The 21,835-nt window shown below is 38.0% G+C and overlaps 1 protein-coding gene across 3 annotated transcripts in view; it reads right to left on the reverse strand.

Moving 5' to 3' along the window:
* Positions 1-14,883: 14,883 nt before the first annotated feature.
* The window catches only part of MAN2B2 (mannosidase alpha class 2B member 2), a 31,724-nt gene continuing 24,772 nt past the window's right edge, over positions 14,884-21,835 (reverse strand). For 2 of the 3 annotated variants that reach the window (XM_050896165.1, XM_050896164.1), the window contains 9 exons: positions 20,508-20,764; positions 20,060-20,251; positions 18,820-19,072; positions 18,604-18,714; positions 18,295-18,487; positions 17,481-17,633; positions 17,014-17,126; positions 15,997-16,114; positions 14,884-15,107 (listed from right to left, as the gene is read on the reverse strand). In XM_050896165.1, coding sequence (XP_050752122.1) covers positions 15,013-15,107; positions 15,997-16,114; positions 17,014-17,126; positions 17,481-17,633; positions 18,295-18,487; positions 18,604-18,714; positions 18,820-19,072; positions 20,060-20,251; positions 20,508-20,764 — 1,485 coding nt within the window. In that variant the 3' untranslated portion in view covers positions 14,884-15,012. The remainder of the gene's footprint in view (positions 15,108-15,996; positions 16,115-17,013; positions 17,127-17,480; positions 17,634-18,294; positions 18,488-18,603; positions 18,715-18,819; positions 19,073-20,059; positions 20,252-20,507; positions 20,765-21,835) is intronic. The other variant, XM_050896163.1, reaches the window with a different exon arrangement.

The following is a 21,835-nucleotide window of genomic DNA, read 5'->3' on the forward strand; positions in this document are numbered from 1 at the left end:
CTACGCAAACTGTTTTTAAGGGCTCTGGGCAAGCTAGTCTGCGTCCACTGCACTGCCCAGGTACAAGCTGTAACAAACATCTTGAGCAGTGAAGTTGTTTTTCCCTGCTTTGCTGGCAAGATGACCTAACCTCCAGTTAAGCTGTGAAAAAACTTGAACAGAAGACAAAATAACCCTGGTACGTAAATACGTTCACATTTCGGATATCTGCTCTTAGTATTCAGCAGTCTCCGGACAACCACCATTAGCTTTGCTGTCAATACTCTTCGCCTCTGTTCGGACCTTGGAAGCCAGGTTTTACTTACATTTTCAGTTTTGATTTTTCTTCAGTGATTTTTTTTTAAAGTTTTAGAGCTGGCAAAAGTGGAACAAGTGTTAACACTCCCATCTCCTCCAAGCACCCCTCCTCCACCAGTCGGACAATAATTATACGTAATAATAATATATATAGCTTCATTTAAACCTAGTATTTCATTGTGCGTAGGAGACTACCTTCTCTGGAAGAATTTTTCTAGTGTGTGAATGAGTTAACACTAACAGTCTTTTTCCACAGGAATATAATCCTTTCTGGCATACCACTCTGGCTATGATGTGGTCAGCACTGATGATAGTTTCAGAGATCAGACTCCATCCTATGTGTAGTACTGTCTGTTCGGTCAAATGATTACCACCATGTGCATTTTTTCTCTACCTTCTGCTATTTATACGTGGGCTGCCTGAAGAAATGCTTTTGTTGGAGAATTTTGTTCAGTTCAGAAGATTTTTTAAAGTATAATAATACATCCTTTATTATTTCTGGATACGGGGGGAAGAGCTGAAAAGAGTCTTCTAAAATGACATACCCTCCAAATTCAGACTCCTTACAGGGTTTTGTTAGTGACAAAAACATTCAGAGACTGCTTGGAACCAACTTTTTTTCTGGTATATTGTCCCACTGACATGCTTCTGACAGGAAACTCATGTAATCCATCCTTCAGCAGCGAATTATCATATTGTTTTCAGTTTCATAGTTATTTAGCCATATTTTGTTTATGACGTTGTCCTTTTAGTTCTGAATGTCAAAATAGATGGCGGATCCTTGTCTCGTTCTAGACTGTTCAGCTGCCCTAGTTTGTGGGATTTGCTCATCTGCTGTATTGGATACAATAGTCGCAGTGGATTCGTCATCTTTTCCTCTTGATTCATTGCAAAAAAAATCAAGTGATTCATAAAGTGTAGACACAGCCTTAAAAAGCAAAGAAAACTCCAGTCAAAATAACTTTTACCCATAAAGTCTATTTAAAATGAATTTTTACCCAAGACACATCATCTAGCACCGCCTGAGGGAACAGAGAAAAACACGGGCCATGGAGTTATAATTTCAGAGGGAAAGAGTGTCTCAGTACTAACACTGACAGGCAAAGTCTTCCTATGTTTGGATTCAATTCCCTTAGTTAATTAGGTACCAGGCACAAAGTACTTCTTTAGAATACCAAAGATGTCAAGTTCCAGCGTAAACCAGGTTCTATGAAATCTGAAATGGCAAAGCTTTTTTATCCCCTTAATCATTTAACTCCAGTATTTCCAAAAAGCTTTATGACAGTGTTTCTTCTGGATGGATGCTCTTTTGATGCAGTAAACTAGCAAACTGCTGCAGTATTCAGATGTTATTCTGGACTGTGCAAAAATCATCCTGTTTTCATTTCCTAAGCACATGTAGGATTTGGGATCTTCAGGTAAGTCCTTTAGCAAAACCCGAGAATTAAAGATATCCTTGAAATGTGCACAAAGACCTGTGCTCACAGACATATCAAATCAAATTCTTAAGCTGACATGGCATAAAATAATAAAAAGGTGGAATTCATGAAGTGGTAGCTTTCTGTCTTCACACTTTTACTATGGAGGTTTACCGTTTTTGTTTTAATGAACGATGTTCAGAACAAAGAGAAGTATCTGCTGGCTGAATGTCAAACAGGAGGCATGGTATGTACACAGCCAACTAATCTGGATGATGCTTCTATGCATTTTTGCACAGCCAGAGCCCCTCAGGAGTGTGCTTTTTGTGTGGTTCCATGAGCTGGAAGTTTGCATTAATGCTACGGCAATGCTTAGATTTGGCCTGGAACCTGCAGAACTTAGCAATGAAAAAATCATCAACTGCTCCAAGAATTCCCTCAAGGGCCAAATTCCCCTGCAGCTGGCAGAACTGTCTGGGAAACACACCCTGAGCATCTCAACTCAGGAAATATGGGATGAATCTCCAGAGAGATAGAGACAAGTGCTCTATAGTAAAAGCACAACTACAGTGGCCAGCTTTGCCATGGGGATGTTCACTCTCAGGTTAAGCTAACTTAGATATTTGGAGCTATGTGTTGTCACCTGATCTAATTGCTCAGCATTGTTATGACAGATGATACAGGTGAGAATAAAATCCATGCCTTGATTCAAGTTCTGTGATAGAAGATTGCCTTCGCAACCCCAAGAATTGGAAAAAAAAAAATGACGTAAATTGGAGACTGTAAATAGCCTTGCAGAGGCGTACAGAACCTTCACATTCGCTGTTCTAGAAACGGTGCCTAAACCTACCCAGAATGTACAGCAAATTTCCAAGCTTAAAAAAAAAAAGTGTAAGCAAAGTAAAATACTAATGTGAACTTTTTAGAGACTTCCTTTTGCACAAACAAACAAACAAAAAAAATTAAACAGATCATGTTCTGCAACACAATTGAAAGGCAACGGGTGCAGCTCCAGAGACACCATATTTGCTCATCAGTACTGGCTTAACTTGTTTGAAATATAGTGTCCATGCACATCGTATGTACTGGCTTTTCTAATCTACTGGATCTCTTGAATGATTTATAAGCTCCAATTATGCTTTAACATTTAAAATGATACCACTATGAAATCACTCTTTCTGCTTTCCTTGAAATAGCAAAAAGGTCTGTTACATGAAAGAAAACGCTGAACCTATACCACAACACGTTACTGTGGCTAACAGCTGCTAAATTATAAAGCAACAACAAAAGACCTTGTATAATTGTATTCACACATCCTCTGGATGAGTCTTGTTGTCCATACAAACCCTGAGCAGTTAATGGCTACTAATGAACTCTTCACTCTGTGCCACCTCTGATGCTTGCTTTCTCATTCTCAACCTCGTTTTCTTACATTTTCATTAAATATTAACAAGTAGAAGAGTTATCCATTTATAGCTAGTAATTAGAATATTTTATTACTATGACCAGACCATCTCATGCCTTGTATTTGTAAAATTTTCTACTACGATATCTCCTGTGAAAGCAAGTCTCTTAGCTTCAGTGGGAATCTACGTATTATGGGGAATGAATTTTCCCAGCTACACATTTTCTTTTTTTAGAATGATGACTATTGCACAATAAAAGATAGTTATTACTGTTTTACTACCTGCATCCTGATATTCTCTCTCACCATGATTTCAGTACCAATATGACCAAACCAAGACTGAAGCCAGGTTCTCTAACAGGAGAATTCAGGAATCTGTAAGCTCAATAACTGCAGTTGTGACCATGGGCTTCAGCATTTTACATCACCTCTGTGTGGCTTGTCCAAGCCTGTCCAGCTGATTGTAATGGAAGTTGCGCTTGCCTATGTAAGAGTTAAATTAAGGCTTCTTTCCCTTGCCCACTTTATGTTTTAATGTAATTAAAAGATGAATAACTGCCTGGAAAAAGGAGCTTGCCTGAAATCTGCTACCTCCTCTCAGCAAGTGTTTCCTGCTCTAATGGCCCTATAAGCTGAAGCTGGTCCAAGCCCCTTGAGCTTGGTATACAATTATATGTAAAGGGACTTTATTGCCATTTTTTACTTCTTCTACACACTTCTTTCACTCAGTCTCTATATCGATATTCTCCACTTTTTGCTGCCCTCTTCTCCAGGCAATTTTAGAGTGTCATTAAATATAACAACAGAATCCAATACTTTCCTACTACATAAATATCTTTTTTCTTGTTTCTGAGTGTTGTCTCTTGCAAGAAAACTTTTTTTTTTTTTTGCTTTAAACCTTTTTCATGTGTAGTAAGATGCCATCCTAGGAACAGCAGCTTGTTGTGTGCTTTCTGTTCAGCGCACTCCCTAGTGCCTTGTTTTGAAAGTCCTTCGCTCGTAGTGAGTCTTTTTATAAGCCACTTACCCATTCAGCAGAATTACATGATGAGTCTTCCTCAGCTGCTTCGTTGGTGGATTCATTTCTCCCATGAAGTTCCGCAACTTCGAGCATCTGCTCCTCCTGATGCCTTCCTGCCGGCCCAGGAAGTTGTGCAGAACCTTAGCAAAAACCAAGTTACGGTCACTGCTTCCTTACTGTCCATTTCTGGAGTCACACTGGTACTCTACCAGAGCTCTATAAAATGAAGAGTGCAGAGCTCTTGTATAGCTAGTCTTGATGACAGGCACTAGAGCGGTATTCAGCTTGCAGGTGGAAACAGCTACCTTCAGGTTTCTGAACACCCCTTAGGTGATGGAGATCTGGTCAATAGAGTTTGTGCCATGGAAACTGATCAGGAGAACTGATCGGCTCACCCTTAAGTAGACACCTACAACGGGTCAGTTCATACAGGGGCCTCAAGATCCATGCCTGTGTCAACTCCAGTGACAGAAATAGGAGCTTTCACTTGCCTAAATCCCCTCCCCTTGCTTTTTTAATTTGCAAATTGAATTGCATCTCAAGTCATAGATATTCTACCTATATCCCTGACAGCTCACAAGCTGAGTAAGCCTCACATTGCAACCATAATACTCATGCTACAGTTACTTAAGAGGCTGCCTTAGGTTATATGTCACTGATCTGGACCTACCGCCCACAGATGCCCTACATTTATACTTGTCCTGTACCCTTGCCATTCAGTGTTTTTTCTTGTGACTTCTTCCATCCTTCATTTCAGGATTTTGCAACAAACAAAAATTAATAATTAGTTAAAAAAATTCACAGCTTAAAAAACATAGCTCAGAACAAAGTCCCCCAAATCAAGTGTTTCAGATGTCACTTCCTACCTAGAGTAAGACCATTATGCAGAGTGAAGTTCTGGCTCCTCACTTTTTCAGTCTGCTAAGAAATTATCAGAATTGATATTCCTTCGATATCCTAGACAGGTCAGTCTTAAGTGATCGCTCTTTCTGGAAAGAAAATAAGGGAGGCAAGTGGCTGCAAGAACACTCGCTTGAACTACAAGCTGTGCCTTCTGATCCCTCCTCTCAAGCAGGTGATCAACAAGCAGGTGAGCAGAAGTTATACATGGAAATTCCTCTTAGTGATGCCTCTTAAGTGCACCTGCCCAGCCATCTCAAAACAAACATCTAACTTAGAAAGTATGTGTTAATGGAAATATTGTCACTCACCAGAAAGTTTTGAGTGCTGTTTCTTTTTGTAGCAAAGATACAAGCTTCCCACTGCCACTAAGAAAGGAATGATGGCCCATATTGCCGAATGTTTCTTTTTCAATGAGTCAACTTCTGCAATTATATATTTCAAATAAAGTTATGTGCTATTGAAAGATACAATAGAACAACAACACCGTACCAAAAAAAAAAAAAAAAAATTAAAAATTAAAAGTGACTTCAGGTCCTCTCTGTGTTTGACTCATTCATCCTGAGATCCGCAGCACTGAGGGAGGGATGCGGGAGAGGGAGGAAATGTATAAAATAGTTCAAACTGAAGAATCTTTATGATGACAAGTTAAATGGCACACATATGTTCTTGCTAGCTTACCTTTCTCTTCAACTATTACTGTTGTCCCATTTCCACATACTTTCTTACAGAAAGGTATTTCAATAATTATCTCACAGTAGTAAAATCCGGTGTCATTTACATTGGCAGATTTTATCACTAGCACATCCTTGCTTTCACGAGTGATGTTGGATACATAGAAGAGTTTCGATGATATAGTTTTGGTGATGTTCTCTTTGTTAACAAGATACCAGCTTACTCTATACCTCACAATAGATTTTTCCCAAGTACAGGCGATTTCAGTGTAGTCTCCAATTGATAGATATATTGTCGTTGGTGTTTGGATGACTGTTAAATTATTGGGACCTGCAGCTAGTGGAGAAATACACATAGATTTAAAAGTTAAAGCAGCAAAGAGATGACATTACAGCTGTAATGTCTACAATCACAGTATTTAAAATAATGTTAGTACTGTAAAATCATTATGAGATTAATTTTTAAGATTAGTTACTAGCCACTTCTCCCTTGAACAACAGCAATTACTTTCTGGCTAAAGGAAACTTTTAATCTGGTGCGTTAAAGCCCTCCGTCATTGTTTGTGTGCAATAAATGAAGATTTTTCTGTGTACTTGCTGATATTCTTTTTTTTTGTTTTCAACAAAAAGCTTTTATAATAGAGGTTGAGTCTGAAGCATTTTAAACACTTTATCTGCCAGATAAAGAATGACCAAAAGGAGTAATTCAGAACGATTCATCAGTGAATAGTGAAAGACTCATCAAGGTGAAAGCAAAATCCTCTATAATTTTTGTCACCATGTAGGAGTTCTTGTCCTGCACTGCTTATAATTAGTGACAAATGTATAGCATTTTTGAGGTGGGTTCTTTAATTTTGTTTAAACTCCTTTCATTAAGTTTTTGCTGACAAGTAGTTTATAGCATCAAATTCGCCTCCTTAGTTTAATAAGTATACACTATGCCATGCAGACCACAGTTGTCTCATCAGGTCTGTTACCTGGCTTTTAGCTAAGGCTGACTCGGACAGTATCAGAGGAAATCAAACTTTTTACTCTTTCCTGCTTTGACAAATCTCTTTATCACTCACTGTCCACATGCAAAGTGATTTACATGAGATATTGTGCAATACTGTACAAAATATTTTCTTCTGAAGTGAAACCACTGTGTGGATAACCGATAACTTTTTTTTTATTCTAATGACATTGATGCTTATCACAAAAGTGCTAATCCTATAAAATCTATCCCCATGACTGCTGAGACCATTAGTTTCATATGCTGCGTGAAGAATTCTCATTTCCTTTTTTCTAGCATTTATACTATTAAAGTGAAGAACTACTCATAATGAGAGTAAACTGCATGATTTTCTTCCAAATTTTGTCCTGTTGGTAACTCGGGCACATTTCACACCAACATATAAGTAATGGGATGATTTTGCCCCTATCTGGTCCTAAAATGGCATCTCGTAAGTTTTATCAGAATTACGCAAATAAACTTTTTTCCTTTGCCCTTAGAAAAAAAACACATATTCATCATATCTAAAGGAGTTGCGCACCTCTATTTTTTCCACAGTGCAGCGCTCAACAACTTGCAGAGAACAATATGGACAGTATAGTGGTAATATAAACAGCAGAAAAAATAAGGGAAAGAATTGATGTAGTGTGTAAATGACAACTTAGAAGCTCTTCAAGTGTCAAAGAACTGATGACTAATTTCAATTTTTCCGTTCATTTGGTTTGTTGTTTAAAATGCCGTTGTGCTATAGGCTGTGCTACGTTTCAGTCTTGTGACTTTACTATCTTTCTGAAAAATATCACTGAAAAAAATCCTTTTGCTCTTGCTTAATCTCTTAATCTATCCCTCTCTTCCGTTCCATTTTTAAATTTATACTGAACACCTTCAGTATTATCCAGTGCAATTTGTACTGAATAAGAAACATGAAACCTTACCTGCTTTGTATTTCAGTACCTACGTTATCTAGAACAAAACCTCCTTAACATTTTAAAATTCTACATTCAGTGTTTGTCACAATAAATATTCAAGTCTGAAGGTCTAAGAAAAAAAGGTGCTTGCATTAATGTAAGATCATTTTGGGTGTCAAAGTGTACGATTTGTTCCTCTACAGTTTTTCTACAACAGTCTCTCTGTGAAAATGCTTTTTGATTCCCCACGCATTTTAATTTTGATTTCAGCATTATGAAAATACAGTTAACATTCTCCTTGTCTCACATACAGGTCTATTTGAGGCGGATACACTGTGAGAAATTTTTTTAAATCCGGCTCAAGAATTACAGGTGACTAACTATAAACAACACAAAGAAAATAAACAGCACTTACCTAAGCAGCCAAAACACATTGTTAAAAGAAGTTTCAGTGAAATTATGATCATCACGCAGGATTATTAGCACTTGCATCAGGGCGTCTTTGTCGAAGATCAGCAAAACAACAGATGAAAGCATGTCAGATTCGTAGCTTAACTTCCTCTTCCCTTACGTGGTGAGGAAGATAGAAACCTAAATGCAACCCAAATTTTCCCTACACTCTTTGAAATTGTCGTCATAGATGTGTCTGTTTTAGAGCCCAGCCATCCCGTTTGAAATCAGAACGTTTCTCTTTAAACTTTAAATTGTGTCCTAACTGGTTACCTTTCAACACTAGATTAGCCTCTCTTCTGATATGACATAAAGAACTGCTTTTCCATACTTACAGTGGTCTCGTGAACATTTGCCATTGCACTTCTGCAATTCTTCATTTAAAGACATTTTATGAAGATGAGACTTCTTTAGCTACTGTGTACATGCTTGTCAGCAGCCTCTTCCAGCCAACCTGATGAATCTTATCCAAAGCCAAAGAGGCATCAATGTAACCTATGTACAATCGTTGTCAAGTACTACTCCTATCTTTCCTTATCACACATTTCATTGTCATCTTGCTGAAATCTTGCCTAAATTCTTCCCTCCTGTGAAAAGTACTTTCCTACTTTTGCCCTGACAGTAGCATAGCTCCATTGGCAGGAGCAATGGAGGAAGACTGAGTTCGAAGGTCGCACTCGCAGTGGCCCCGACATCCTGCAACATCAGTGGGAAGCAATCCAGGACACTACGCTGTGTATGCAATGCGTCTCACTATTACCTCTACGGGTGCAGTTGCATTAATGCAATACCAGTGCCATGTATATTAACTAAGGCATGTTTCAGGAAGATTATAAGCATGGGTTAAATAAAACGATCTACGGTTATGTCATCAAGTTAAGGGCCACGTTGAAACTCATTTGCTTTCAATTATTAAAAAAAAATTCTAAAAATATAGATAATTGTATGCTGTTTAATGTTCTCCAGTACTGATTTTTGGTTCCAACCCAGAATAACTTACATTGCCTGGCCAGAGAAGTGGAAAACAAAACATTGCTTCTGTTTTCTCAACTTATCCAGTCTTATTCCCTGGACAGATGTTTCAAATGCAAAGGTACCAGGCCAGACAAAATTGTCCCGCAAGCACATTCAGTTGGATAACATCAAAATTGCAATGGCAGAACTTAAAAAAAAAAAGATATAGATATTAAAAAAAAAAATAGAACATGCTGAGAACATGAATCAGTTAAATTAAGAGCTTCTAGGAACCTGTCAACCACAAAATTTCCTAGAACTAACATCAGGTTTCAGGAGCACTGGGCAGGTGTCTAGAACAGCTGAACTGCAATTTGTAATGAAGACACAGCCACATTTAAAGCCTAAAGCACTGTTCCTTTCCATTTGTCAGCAACAAAAGCATGATGCATCAAGCTCACCTGCTTCTCAGTATCTACCTTACAGAAATAGTTTCCAGTGTCATTTAGATTGCCAAGTAAAATTAAAAACGAGACAATAGCAAAGATAAATGTCAAAAAGTGCTGTAGGCTATCCCCATTTCTGATGGTACCCAGCTGACTTAGTTAGTTATCACCTTTTAGAGCTAGTGAGGACATAACAAATACCTTTAAATTCAAGTGAATGAAAGGATATATTAAAGCAAATAATTTATACTTAAGGATATTATTTAATTATATTAAATAATTCTGTTAGCATTAACATTCATGTTATCTTTGGTACTGCTGATCAAAGATGTAGAATAAATGAAGTATGCATGTGTAAATTCAAGGGAAAAACTAGTTTCTTTTGTATTTAAATATCTACATTTGTGCATTTAGTGTTGAGTTATGCGGCTGACAGCTCCAGCATGCAGAATATTTTGTCTAGAAACTAGGTGAAGCTTTTTCAATAGTGCTGATAGCAGCTTATATTTACTCTGGAAGATGCTTTGGTTCTAATCCAAAGCATCTACTGTCAGAGATGAAATGAACTAGCACACAGAAAAAGGGCTTGGGGAAAAGGTTTATTTTTAGCCCTGGTTACTTCATTGTACTGTTTTACAACACAACCCCACGAACTCTCATCACAGTACTACTGAGTGGGTGGAAAAATATGGTGACAAAATTTCTTAAGCCAGCTTTGCTGCCAGGATAAGTGCATCACACAAAACAACTATGTGGGTCGGGAAAGCATCTACAACAGAAAGATCCTTTTAAGTTTTCTTTTCTTTCTGCAACTTAATCTTAGTTAACCTTGGAAACTGCATCAATGAATTTGGATTCTGTGAATGTGTACCTTTACTCACCTGTGTGCTGGAGATGATTCCAGAGCAGCTGCTCAGCACAGAGGTATTCTGTTCTTGGAGAGGCAGTGATAGTTACAGCCAGTCTCTTCCGGACGCTTTGCACAAATCTGTCTTCCCAAAACTTTTCTCCATGGTGTTCAAAGAACACCAGTGGAGGCATACTGAAAAACACATTTGAAACTTTTAAACAAAGAGGACCTAAACCCCCTCCCCTCCTCCTTACCCATATGTCAGACTTGCTTGAGAGCTTGTAACACAAGTATTAATGAGACAGCAGCATTTTTGAGGTGTTACTATCAGCTGGGAGTTTATTAATCTACAGCAGCATTGAGGAGAGTATGTGTGAAACTCAAGGTAGTCAAATGAGTTTGTAATTCTGCTGCATTGGAATAAGAAGATGGAGCAAAAACCATTTACATTTAATTGTTATGAAAATTTAATCTGAAATTTTCACACTTGAAACAAAATTCTGAAGTACTAAGTCAAAGACATGTTATCAAACTCTTTAAAAAAAGTTTTAATTCACATTTGCCTTTTCAAGATCTTCTTCAAATCATAACAAACTTCAGAAAGTTGCAGATGTGCCAAAAGAAAGTTCTGGTGAAAACGGAAATTTGACTTTTGTTGTGCCTAACTCATATATCTTACCCTCTTCTGACTCAAATACAAGGTGGAAAGCATGCTATCACTTGGGCTTTTTCTCCAGTACCTAACTTCAATGTAACAGACCCATAACTTCTCATGACAGTCAGTGGCGTTCCATGTGTTCTGTATGATACATACACATTATTAATTTTGTCCAGCTATGACCCAAACAAAACCACCAAAACCTTAATTTGATATTGACTCTAGGACTCTTCTTGGCACACTTATTTATTAGCACAGAAAAACCACACCTAATTTATTTTCCAACCGTGAATAATAAATTACATCTCAGCAGGAAAAACAGCTTCACAGCATAAATGGACTGACAAAACAAATATGCCAATTGTGGATACCACAATTAATTTTCAAATTATTTTTAAGAGTGCAAGTGATTCTTTTGCCTGATCTAGTGATTAAAGAAGCTATCTGAAAAAATTTCCTTTCAAAAGAGCAGCTATGTAATTCTTACACAATAGAAAAAAATGGTCAGGGTACTGGCATCAATACATTCATCAGCAGGACTTTCTCGAACAAGGTAAATACTAGCATGAAAGAGGAACTATTTTCTTCAGCTTCAATTTAGGTTTGCACCTGGCTTAATATGAAATAAAGGTTATGAATTAACTTTGCCTAGAAAGCAAAAAACCTAACAAAAAAATTATTTCTCTTGTGAGTCCAAATAACTAATATGTACATTTCAGCCATGTGGATGTAACTAGAAGTATTTGAGACAGAACAGGGCAATGGGAAGGAAAGTGGAATATAACAAACCTGACCATGTGTTTGCTAAGTAGGGGCAAAACCTGGCATCTTCAGTAGTTGGAAGTAGTTTCCTTTCTACTTTGTAACGGAGGCTTGCATTTTTGCTACCCAAGCCATATCAGATGGTGAGCAACGCTAGAGCCAGCAGAGCCTAGAGCCAACAGAGAAAACATGAAAAAGTGGCCTTGGGCACTGGAAAAGGAGATGGTAAAAAAGGGTTTACTGAGAGCCACTCTTTGCCCCTGGACACAAATAGGACTCCACCAGCTCTCGAGGACATTCATGCTTCTACTCCCAAAAATTACATAGAATGATGGAACGAATATAATTCGGCTTTCCAGGCAAAACGAACTGATCTCCCACAAGACCCAGAACAGCAGCATCTTGGAGGGTCTGCAGCCAGGAGCTGTGGACAAAATAAGCTGTTATCAGAAGATTCTGCATTTCAGACTTCTTCTATCAGTTTCACTCTTGACTGCTCGTCACATCCTCTCCTTCCCCAACACCCAAGTGCTCTGCTATCTCCTCCTAGCTCTTCCGCTGTATAACTGCTACTTCCTTAACTCCAACAAAAATTAAAAACAAAACTTATTTACTGTAGCACAAATATGCTGCACGCATGCGTGACTTTTTCCTCTGCTTATAACATTACATCCACCCTCTTTTCTTTTGTGTGTCCCATCTGATGTATGGTTTGAAGTAGTATTTAAGTACAGAGCGGCCTGATTTCTATCAAGTCCTGATGTAGCACTGCAATATTTCCCCTCACTATCTTGACACACATGAGGGAAGAAAAAGGATGATAACTAAACAGGTCCCTCTACAGAGATTTGAATGCCTGCAGGCTTCCATTTGCTTTGGCTGAGATTTCTCAGGAAAAAGAATATATAAAATATGCAACGACATCATCTGCTAGCAGGAATGGCATGCTTTTTACAGACCACAGTCTTGGATGCCTCCGGTGCAATACAAGATTTGAGTCTGGCAAATTATTCCCTGATGGCCAATTGCACTGAAATAACTCCAGATAAAATATTCTGTGGGTTTTTTTCTTTTTCTTTTAAATCAGAAAGTCTCCACAAGTTGAAGTAGAAAACCCCCCAACAGATAAATCAGCTGATAATGAGGTATTCCTGTTTATAGTATCCTGCATACAGAAGGTTTTTGTAGGATTTGTTCTAACACAGCCTACTAGAAACATATCAACCTGACATCTGGGAAAGCAGTGCCCAGAGTTAGCAGCTGTAGGATCCTTTACTACTTGGCTGGGATTGGCCATGCAATTGCCCACTGAAGACACAGTTCAATTTTTATAATCTACCAGCATAATTTGCTGTTACCAGCACGTGTATTAGTGAATACCACTTCAGTCACAAAAATATGAATTGTAATCATACCACTGGGTAACCTACACAGCATACCCATTATACTACATGGCATAACCAAGCAGGGAATGAGAAAAGATGTACAAGCAAGGAAAACGACTTAACTGAACACATTTCATTTCCCAAATACATACACAAAACAAAATGAAAAATAGCTGCCATCATGCTTTACTGCATCCTAGTTACAGTGCTATATACATCCCCTTTGGGCTTAATGTTGCAGGAAAATGGCTTTCACTGCAGCAGGGCAGGTTAGATTGGCATATCACTAAATATTTATAGCCCAGTATGAAAAATAACCAATAGAAAACATGAAACAACCTTTCTTCATCCAATAACTGAATGTGGCAGTTTCTGCAGTGATTTTAATGAGATGCAACCAGTTAGTATACACAGGCTGTCTACATGGAAAAATTGACCACCAGCGCCGCTCTTCCAGCATAACTATTCACAATAGCTATTCTGGGAGAGCCCTTTTCACTCTGTTTCCTTTGTTCTTGAACAGTGTCTCCACATCGAAAAAATTATTGCTGAACAGCCAAAGTAAATTAGAACAATTACCACAGTAAAACGTCATTTTTACATGATTCTGGATCTGGAATTATTAACTGACTGAAAAGGGACCTATTTTCCTCTTTTAAACCTATGTATTTCCTCTTTCAGTTTTATGTTTCACTGGTCAGAAATAGCTTTGCAGTGTTGCACCAAGCATAATTCATCATTACCACTGCAGTGAAGTGACTGACTTGATTCTCATCTCAGCTATGTGCATTTTCATGGTGAATAAGTAAAATAAGTAGAGATGCCCAATGGCACGTGAACAGAATCAGATTCTACGGCTCCACATTGTTTAGAGCTAAGAAGAAAAATAGAAAAATGCAACTTTTCTTTTGGACATAAATACATACAAGCTATTAGGAAAGCTAGCCGCTGTCCAAGTTTCCTTTTAGTGCTGCTCAATCAGACCTGCTTAGAATTTGCACTTACTGCCAGTTTAACCCCTCAACACAGTCCTCCGTAATTAACTTCAACTTGATGCTAATGAAACATTTCCTGCTGCCACTGTGCACATTCTTTGAGCCTGAGAAGTATGAAAGTTCACAGCGTCATAAGAACGGTGTTCCTGCTTCAGGTTACATGATGAGTTAGTTACTGGCCATGTGGCAATACACCTTCTGTCGACAGACTCCAGTTTACCCAGAACACAAGACTGAACATCCAGGACTGGGTTACTGTAAAGCAAAGCCAATCAGATCTGAACCTTAAGAGACACAATTTAAAGGAACTTAGTGAAAAGGAATACAAACAGTACATTTGATTTCAGTTTACATCAAAGCAGAAACTTTGCTGTTGTTGCCCAAAAGACACAGTAGCTGAAACACATAAACAGGCATACACCTCCTTGCATGTAGAAACAGAACGTCATTTGGCAAATCAGTATTCTGTGACTTGGAAGTCATCTCCTCTAACAATAAAACCCCTATGAAAAGACTCTTGAGATCACCACTAATTAGAAAGACAATTCAAGACTGTAGGACTAATATGACTTTGTCAGTGCTTCACAGTGAAGCATCATAGAAGCAATCACTTTAAAACCACCCACGGCAAGCACGAAAATGTTCAATATGCTTGCACTGCAACACCAAGGTAATTTCTGTATTTTTGAATTGAACATGTTTCAGAGAAAAAATGAGTTGTAAATAATTAACCAACAAAAATATCCACAACTCAGGCCAACAGTTTAATTAAATTTAGAGTTTATTCCAAAATGACTATTCCTTTCATTAACAGTAGTAGAATGTTTTTCAAGATTATCACTCATGTCTTGAAACAAAAATTGGAAGCTATTACACTCCTGAAATACAACGTGAAACTTTATTGACCTTGAAAGTATACAAAGAAAGTCCTTATTTCCCTTGGGTGAACAGTTACTATACAGTTTTCTGAGGTCTCTGTACTGTTGGAGAATCCTGTAAAACACAAAAATGTTGGTCATTTATTCAAGAAGAAGCTTTACTCAAATGTACATATTATTCTATCTCAACAGTTTTAACTCATCCCTTCCTTGAAAGCTGGTGTTTGAGCAGATTCTCCGCCTTAAAGCTGTAATATGGAGCCTAAGATGCACTCATTCATAATATTAAAATATACAACAATCCATCTACTTTTCACACACTGACTCACACAGAAAACATGAACAACTCCCCAGTCATGCACTTTTTCCTCATCATGAGTAAACAGCAAGCAGGTTCCTAGCTGCAGGTCAAGCAGAGCTCTAAACTCCCACCTAGCCCAGCCCAAAACCTCTGCAAGCTTTTTACAAGACACATATATGGATGTAACAGTAAGGACAATGTCCAAGCAACTAACTGGAATGAGAAATGAAATGAGGTGACCCACAGCATTTGACTTGAGAGTCAGCCCTAACTTGAATCATATCCACACAGTCCTTCAAGCTCATTACAGTCGGGATTTTTAACTGCAGCTGTCTGGTTTTCTGCAGCACAGGCTTAAGCTTAGATTAACACAACTCATCAGCATCTAACAAAATCAATCTGTGTCACAAGTGTGAATTTATAAAGTAGACATTTCTATCTGGACAAAGATAACTCCAGAAAGATTCCAAGCTTTTTAACACTTCTAGGCAAAACAAGCCATCAGAGAAATACAGCAGTCTGGTACTTGCAGGGAATCTTTGCTAAATGTTACTGCTTGCAGGCTCTGCCAGATACTAGGTCTGTCATATAGAAGAACAATACATTTTTAATCTTGCAAATATTTTAATATTTTTAATTAGACCATTCATCAAGCTTCAACAGTAAACAACAATACAGACACCAACCACCTTATTCCACCCACCTTTGCTTGGATATTGTGCAGTCTTCCATTTCCACCGCTTCAAAGTGTTTACATCCCAGGTGCCTGTGAGTGATCGCTCTTCCACTAGCATCACTGATCCTAATTCCTTTAGCAAAGACTGTGAGTAAAGAAAACACAAGGAATCAAACCACCGTTTATTGAAAATACCATCACAGTCACCGATCTAGTACACAGTTAGACCAGAGTAGAGCTTTCATCTCTGGCATTGATCTGTTAAAGCAGAGCAGTAGAGACTTTAAAAATCTGCTAGGTTATGCAACATAAGGGCAACTACAGATTCACCAGGCTTCAAACTAAGAAGCTGAGGTGCTGAGAGCTTCCTCTGTGTCATAGCAAAGTTCAGAGCCTACTAATCTCTGCATTCAAGAGCTGAAACTCACACTGCACTTTTAAAAACAAAACAGAACCCTACACCTTGTTCCCCATGTTTCTGTCATCACAATCAAAATTTCATTATTTTAAAATAATAAAACCCTGCCATGTATTATAAAATAATCTACTTCTATATGAAAGATCAAATAAACAAGAAACTGAAAATACACAGTACATGATGGAAGTGACCAAAGTTTCAACAACTCGCAGAAATAAACTATAGACGTGAAAAAAGTTTGTTTCCTTTAATCCTGTCCACATTTCATTAACTATAGGTACAACTTGCAATAACTAAAGAAACAGCAAAACAGATTCCCACTCTCTGCACTGGTTAAAGTACTGCAGGAAGTGTTAGACAACCAAGAGATCAACAGAACCCGTCCTACCAATATTTATGCAGACCTTCATGCTGTGCCTATGGCAACTTCATGTGAAGTAATGGTTTCTCTGTTGCAAAGCTGAGTAAAAATAAGACCTGCTTCCCTCTGAGGTCACAGTTATACTAGTATTTTCGTATCCATCTTTTGTAGAGTCTCTAGCACACAGGATGTTTCATTCCAGAACCAGTTGTCTTTGGAACAAAAACACCTCAAGTGGTATTCTGTCTCAAAAGATTAAGTTTACCTTCAGATTTACCATCACAGGTTGAGACAGCACAGGATCTTCTCCAACTTCATACAAGTGCCTAATTCTTAGCAGGACGCGACTGAAGTCTGCATCACCTTGCTTCTGTTTACCTTTAAGAGAAAACAAAATGCAAACATTTTCTTACTTTAAAAACAAAACAAATTTTTCAACTTTTTTTTTTAAGCTTTATGCTCTCATAATTTGAACTTAACGCCTGTTTTTTCAAATTAGTAAGAGGACTAACAGCTCCCGCTATTGACAGGAATGATGCTTACAGGCATGATGAACGCATGCAGAAGAAATATTTTACTATTTGAGTAGAGCAATCATATAGTACAATTAACTTTCTTGATAGAGGAATTTAACACTTTGAATAAATAAAAGTATTAGCCATAGAAGACAGACAGAAAAGAAAGCCAGCTTCTTTAAGTGTAACATCCAGCCACCCTTTTGAAAGCACCTACCCATGCGGACACTGTGGACCTGCTCTGCATGATTAGAGCTGTATCTCCACCCTGGAATGCTCAGAGTCTGGAGATGAAGATTAGGTGGGACAGTTACAGGTGAACCGTGGACTGAATTCTGCTGAAGTTGTCCAGGTAGCTTTGGTTTATCTCCTCCATGCAAAGTGAAACAAAGCAAACATCGAATATCCATCACACACACAAACCTGGCTAGGGTACTGTGGAAGGGCAAAGAGATTTTTGCTTTTTCTGCCAAGGCAGATGCAAAGCAGATGCTATGCTTTCTGCTCCAAGGCCACCTGAGATACAAAGCAGAAAGCAGCATGATTTTAACTGCTGGAGAAGTATATTAGGGCTTTCCATAAAGCAAATTTCACTGCAGCTTGAAGTTGCTATTCCACTACTAGACTTCAGTTTTAGTTAATAAGTCAAACAAATATTTTTAAAAGAATGACTCAAAAATGGTCATTAAGGACTCAGCATCCCGGAAGCTGATATATGGTGCGCTAGCTACTTTGCACTAATTCCCTGTGTGGACATTTTGTTCTCATTAGATACTTTAAAATGCATTCTCCTCTGAAAGGAGAGATAATTACATAACAAGAGAAACATTTCATACACTTGGACAACATTCATGTTTGAAATTAATGCAAAATAATTAGCAGGCTCTAAATCTGCCTCCGAACTCACTGTATACTAACTTTGCCACACAGGAGGCTTGAAGTCTGCATTTACAAACCTAACTGCATAAATCAGAGCAAAATAAATAAGCCATTCAGATGGTAAAGATAGCACAGGAGACAGAATGAGTTACCTGATAATGCTCCAAACATTACTACTGGCCTGTGTTCTAACGCCAGTCCACTTGTCCGATACAAAATATTGGTGACAGCCTTGGTTCCTAAAATAAGCCAAATCACAGGGCGAACCACTGAAGAGTCATTCAAAGTGAGATTGTAATTCAGGTCCCACTGAAGGTTGTTCCATAGTCTTCTGTGAAGCATCACCTGTATTGGGAAGGTAAATGTCACAACAGTAATCAGCCATTATGCTTTATTTACATTATCAGCAGCCACGAAATTATGCTCTCCTATTAAAAAAAAAAAAAAAAATTATATGTTACCTCCACTTGTCCATTTCCTTGACTTGAGACACCATGAGCTCTTTCTGCAAGCAACATCAGCCTTGTGGTATTGTCTTCAATGTAGGCAGTCTGGACCATAGGATAATAGTTCTGAAAACACACAGTAAATCATGCAGTGATAATATTAACTTAGGTAACAGTAACGGAGAATGAAGATAAGACACAACTGACTTTGGATTACACCTTTGTGCCTACCCGAGCCACTGTGTTATTCACATATGCCTTGAATGGTCTTTTCTGAATCTGATATCCATTGCTGTCAGTGTAGAGTAGCTGCCTGGTATTCAAATTTGTGCTTGTTCTTAGAACTGCTTCACGATTTAATTCCAAAGGCCCAACGCGGTATTCTTGCTCTATCCTATGGCAAAGCAACTTCCCATCATAGCCTTCTGGTACTGTATACATCCTGGTATATACCGCGTATATGTAATCCTGAGCAGTAACATTACTATAAAAATGAGAGGAAAGATATGCAGAGTTTATAAAGTGGAGCACTTGATCGGTTATGTCAAGACTTGCAAATCAGTCATGATGTTGTCCTACACATAGACAACTTTCTTGCCTGTTTCCTATATATTTCATGTACATGTATGTCCTGGTTTTGGACATACAATTATTTTTAATTCAATTATTTTTAATTTCAATTTTATTTTCAAATGTACAGATATTCAGCTGGAGTAAATTATATCCTACAATTTTCTTTAGTGTTGCAAGTGTAAAGAGGACTCTTCATTTGATTAGAGAGGCTCTGTTTTTCTCAAAATTAACAAAAAATTTTGAAAGAATTATGACTCCATAAGCAACCCATTCACATTCTACAGAATACAGGTATTTTTTCAATCTGGGCAACATTAATTTTGATGCAAGAATTCCGCTGTTTTCCAAAGATCCTTCTCAACTACAATCCTTGTACAATGCCATGTAAAGCAAAAGGCTTCAATCAAATAACCAGATTTAAAAGAGGGTGAAGGGGTTGTAGACTAATATAATTTTAACACAGAAAAGTAGCTAGTTCATCAGGGAGCAGAGTGTCCTTGCGTAGGATTAATTTCTCCTTTCTCTAATTCGCTTGTAAGGAAGATATTCGTAGTTATAAAAATGAACCATTATGTCCAAATGCCACCCATGTAAGATGATGTTAGTTGCAATTTTCATTGAATTGTATGGAACCAGGATCCCAACAGAAGCTTCACTATCAAGCGAACCACAGAAGATAACTCTGAACAATCTTCACCTCCCTCCCTGCAGCAATATGTGCTAGTTAAAGGAGGTGCTTCCTCAGCACTACATTTAGCAGATGCATGCTAGTTCTTTTGTATAAATCCTAAACAGTACACGGAGCTCACTGTTCAGGAGTAACTACACAGAATTAATCTCATACATATCTACAGAGAATTAAACATTCCAGTGAAGTGAAGCTGTAATAGTGTTGTACCTATAGAAATACTGCCGTATCTCTGTCATCAAGTTTCCAGAAACCACTTCCAATCCCACTGCTTTTGATACTGGAACAGCTGAAGCATTTGGGGCAAATAAGTAGTTATCTGAAATGGGTCCTTTTGTTACATCTCCATTCACACGGTACTCAAGGAACTCCTGGGTCAACTGGACAGTCTGGTTAGTCTCCCTGTGAATCCACAGAAGGGGAAAAATTATGTTACTTACAAACACATTTTGTACATAATAGATGCAAAGCTGAACTGCAACAGGAAAGAGGCTGGGAATGTAAGAAAAAAATATATTGTATATATATTGAATAACGGTAAAGAACATTTTGTGAGTTAAGTCTCGGAATTAAGGCACATAATACAGTCCTTGGACTTGTTTTTACACAGGGTTTTACAGAATCTGAAACATTATTAAAAACAAGCAGGCAATCTCACCTCTCTGTAATGCTGTGCATTAGATTTGTGCTTTGGTCAAACAAGACCTGATAGCAGTTGTTAACCACAGGAAGGAACTGTCGACTTTGTTGATCTGCACGAGTTATGCCTTTTCGCTTGTACTTGACTGATCTTCCAATAAATGCAGACTGCTTACCATTCAAGGGTTTAACATTGTATTTTCTGTAGCTCAGACCACTTATTGTAACTAGAATGTAGAGATCATAGGTGGAATGGGACTCTGCCGAGCTTTGAACCTGTATGTTAACATACACAACAATGCTCCATTACAGAAAATTAATTAGCAAGGCAACTATCTTCATGTGTTGTAAGCCCTAAATTACAAAAATTAACTACTACTTTAAAAATAAATTTCTAAACATGCCATTCTTATAATTCTCAATTATAATGTAGATCCGTGGTGCTTTTAATTGGGAGTTTGGTGAACTTGGCTTAAGTTTAGCCTTTCTATGAAGGAAAGAGGGTCACTAAGCAAATTACAAAGTTAGATCTTATTTTAATGTGAACATGGAATTGCAGATCTTGATTTAAAATTGCATTGTGAAATGTCTACATGAGCAGAAATAATGACAAATTAAACTAATCAATCAAATGACAGAAAAGAGACTGAAACGTAAGGGAGGTGACTAGTGCAAGTATGAGAAAACTCGTGGGAAGAGGAGGAAGCACCCAGACATGCCCTCATCTTAAGCAATGCACACGGAGAGGGAGGTAGAAGCATGTGGCATACTTTTGAACACTAAACAGAACACCAGTGTTACTTAACATCAAAATACCTTAAACAATAGTTTTTGATCATCTTTCAATTACGTGTATCCTGCCCATTAATGTTATGTAATTTAGTACTACTTTTGGTTTGGGGCAAGAAAATGTGACTAGAGAAATACTGTACAGATTACATGGACAAAGAGGTTAGTTATGGCTAACCAGAAATTAAAGCAAGTTGTTTGTACCTTCACACTGCAGATTGGCATATGTCCAGTTACTCACCCCACAGACCTCCTAACCTTAGTGGTATCAACAGGGCCTACTCTCATTCTCTTCCTTCACTATACAACTCACACGTGTGGTGCAGAAGGCCGCAGAGCACTTGCCAAGTCTCAATTCCTCTCAGCCACATATTCACATCAGGGTTCTGAGCTAAAAATTTCTTTCTCTCAAAAGGAAGGAGTGTGCGATATGAATGTACTTTTGAATAGTACATACTGGAAGAAAAAGACCCCAAACTACCTTCTCATGATTGGTAAAGAGATTTCATTTAGCCTCAAGTGACTATCCACATGCCCATATATGGTAACTTCTGGCAA

The sequence above is a fragment of the Gymnogyps californianus genome, chromosome 4 (genome assembly GCF_018139145.2).
Source record: "Gymnogyps californianus isolate 813 chromosome 4, ASM1813914v2, whole genome shotgun sequence".
Taxonomy (NCBI): domain Eukaryota; kingdom Metazoa; phylum Chordata; class Aves; order Accipitriformes; family Cathartidae; genus Gymnogyps; species Gymnogyps californianus.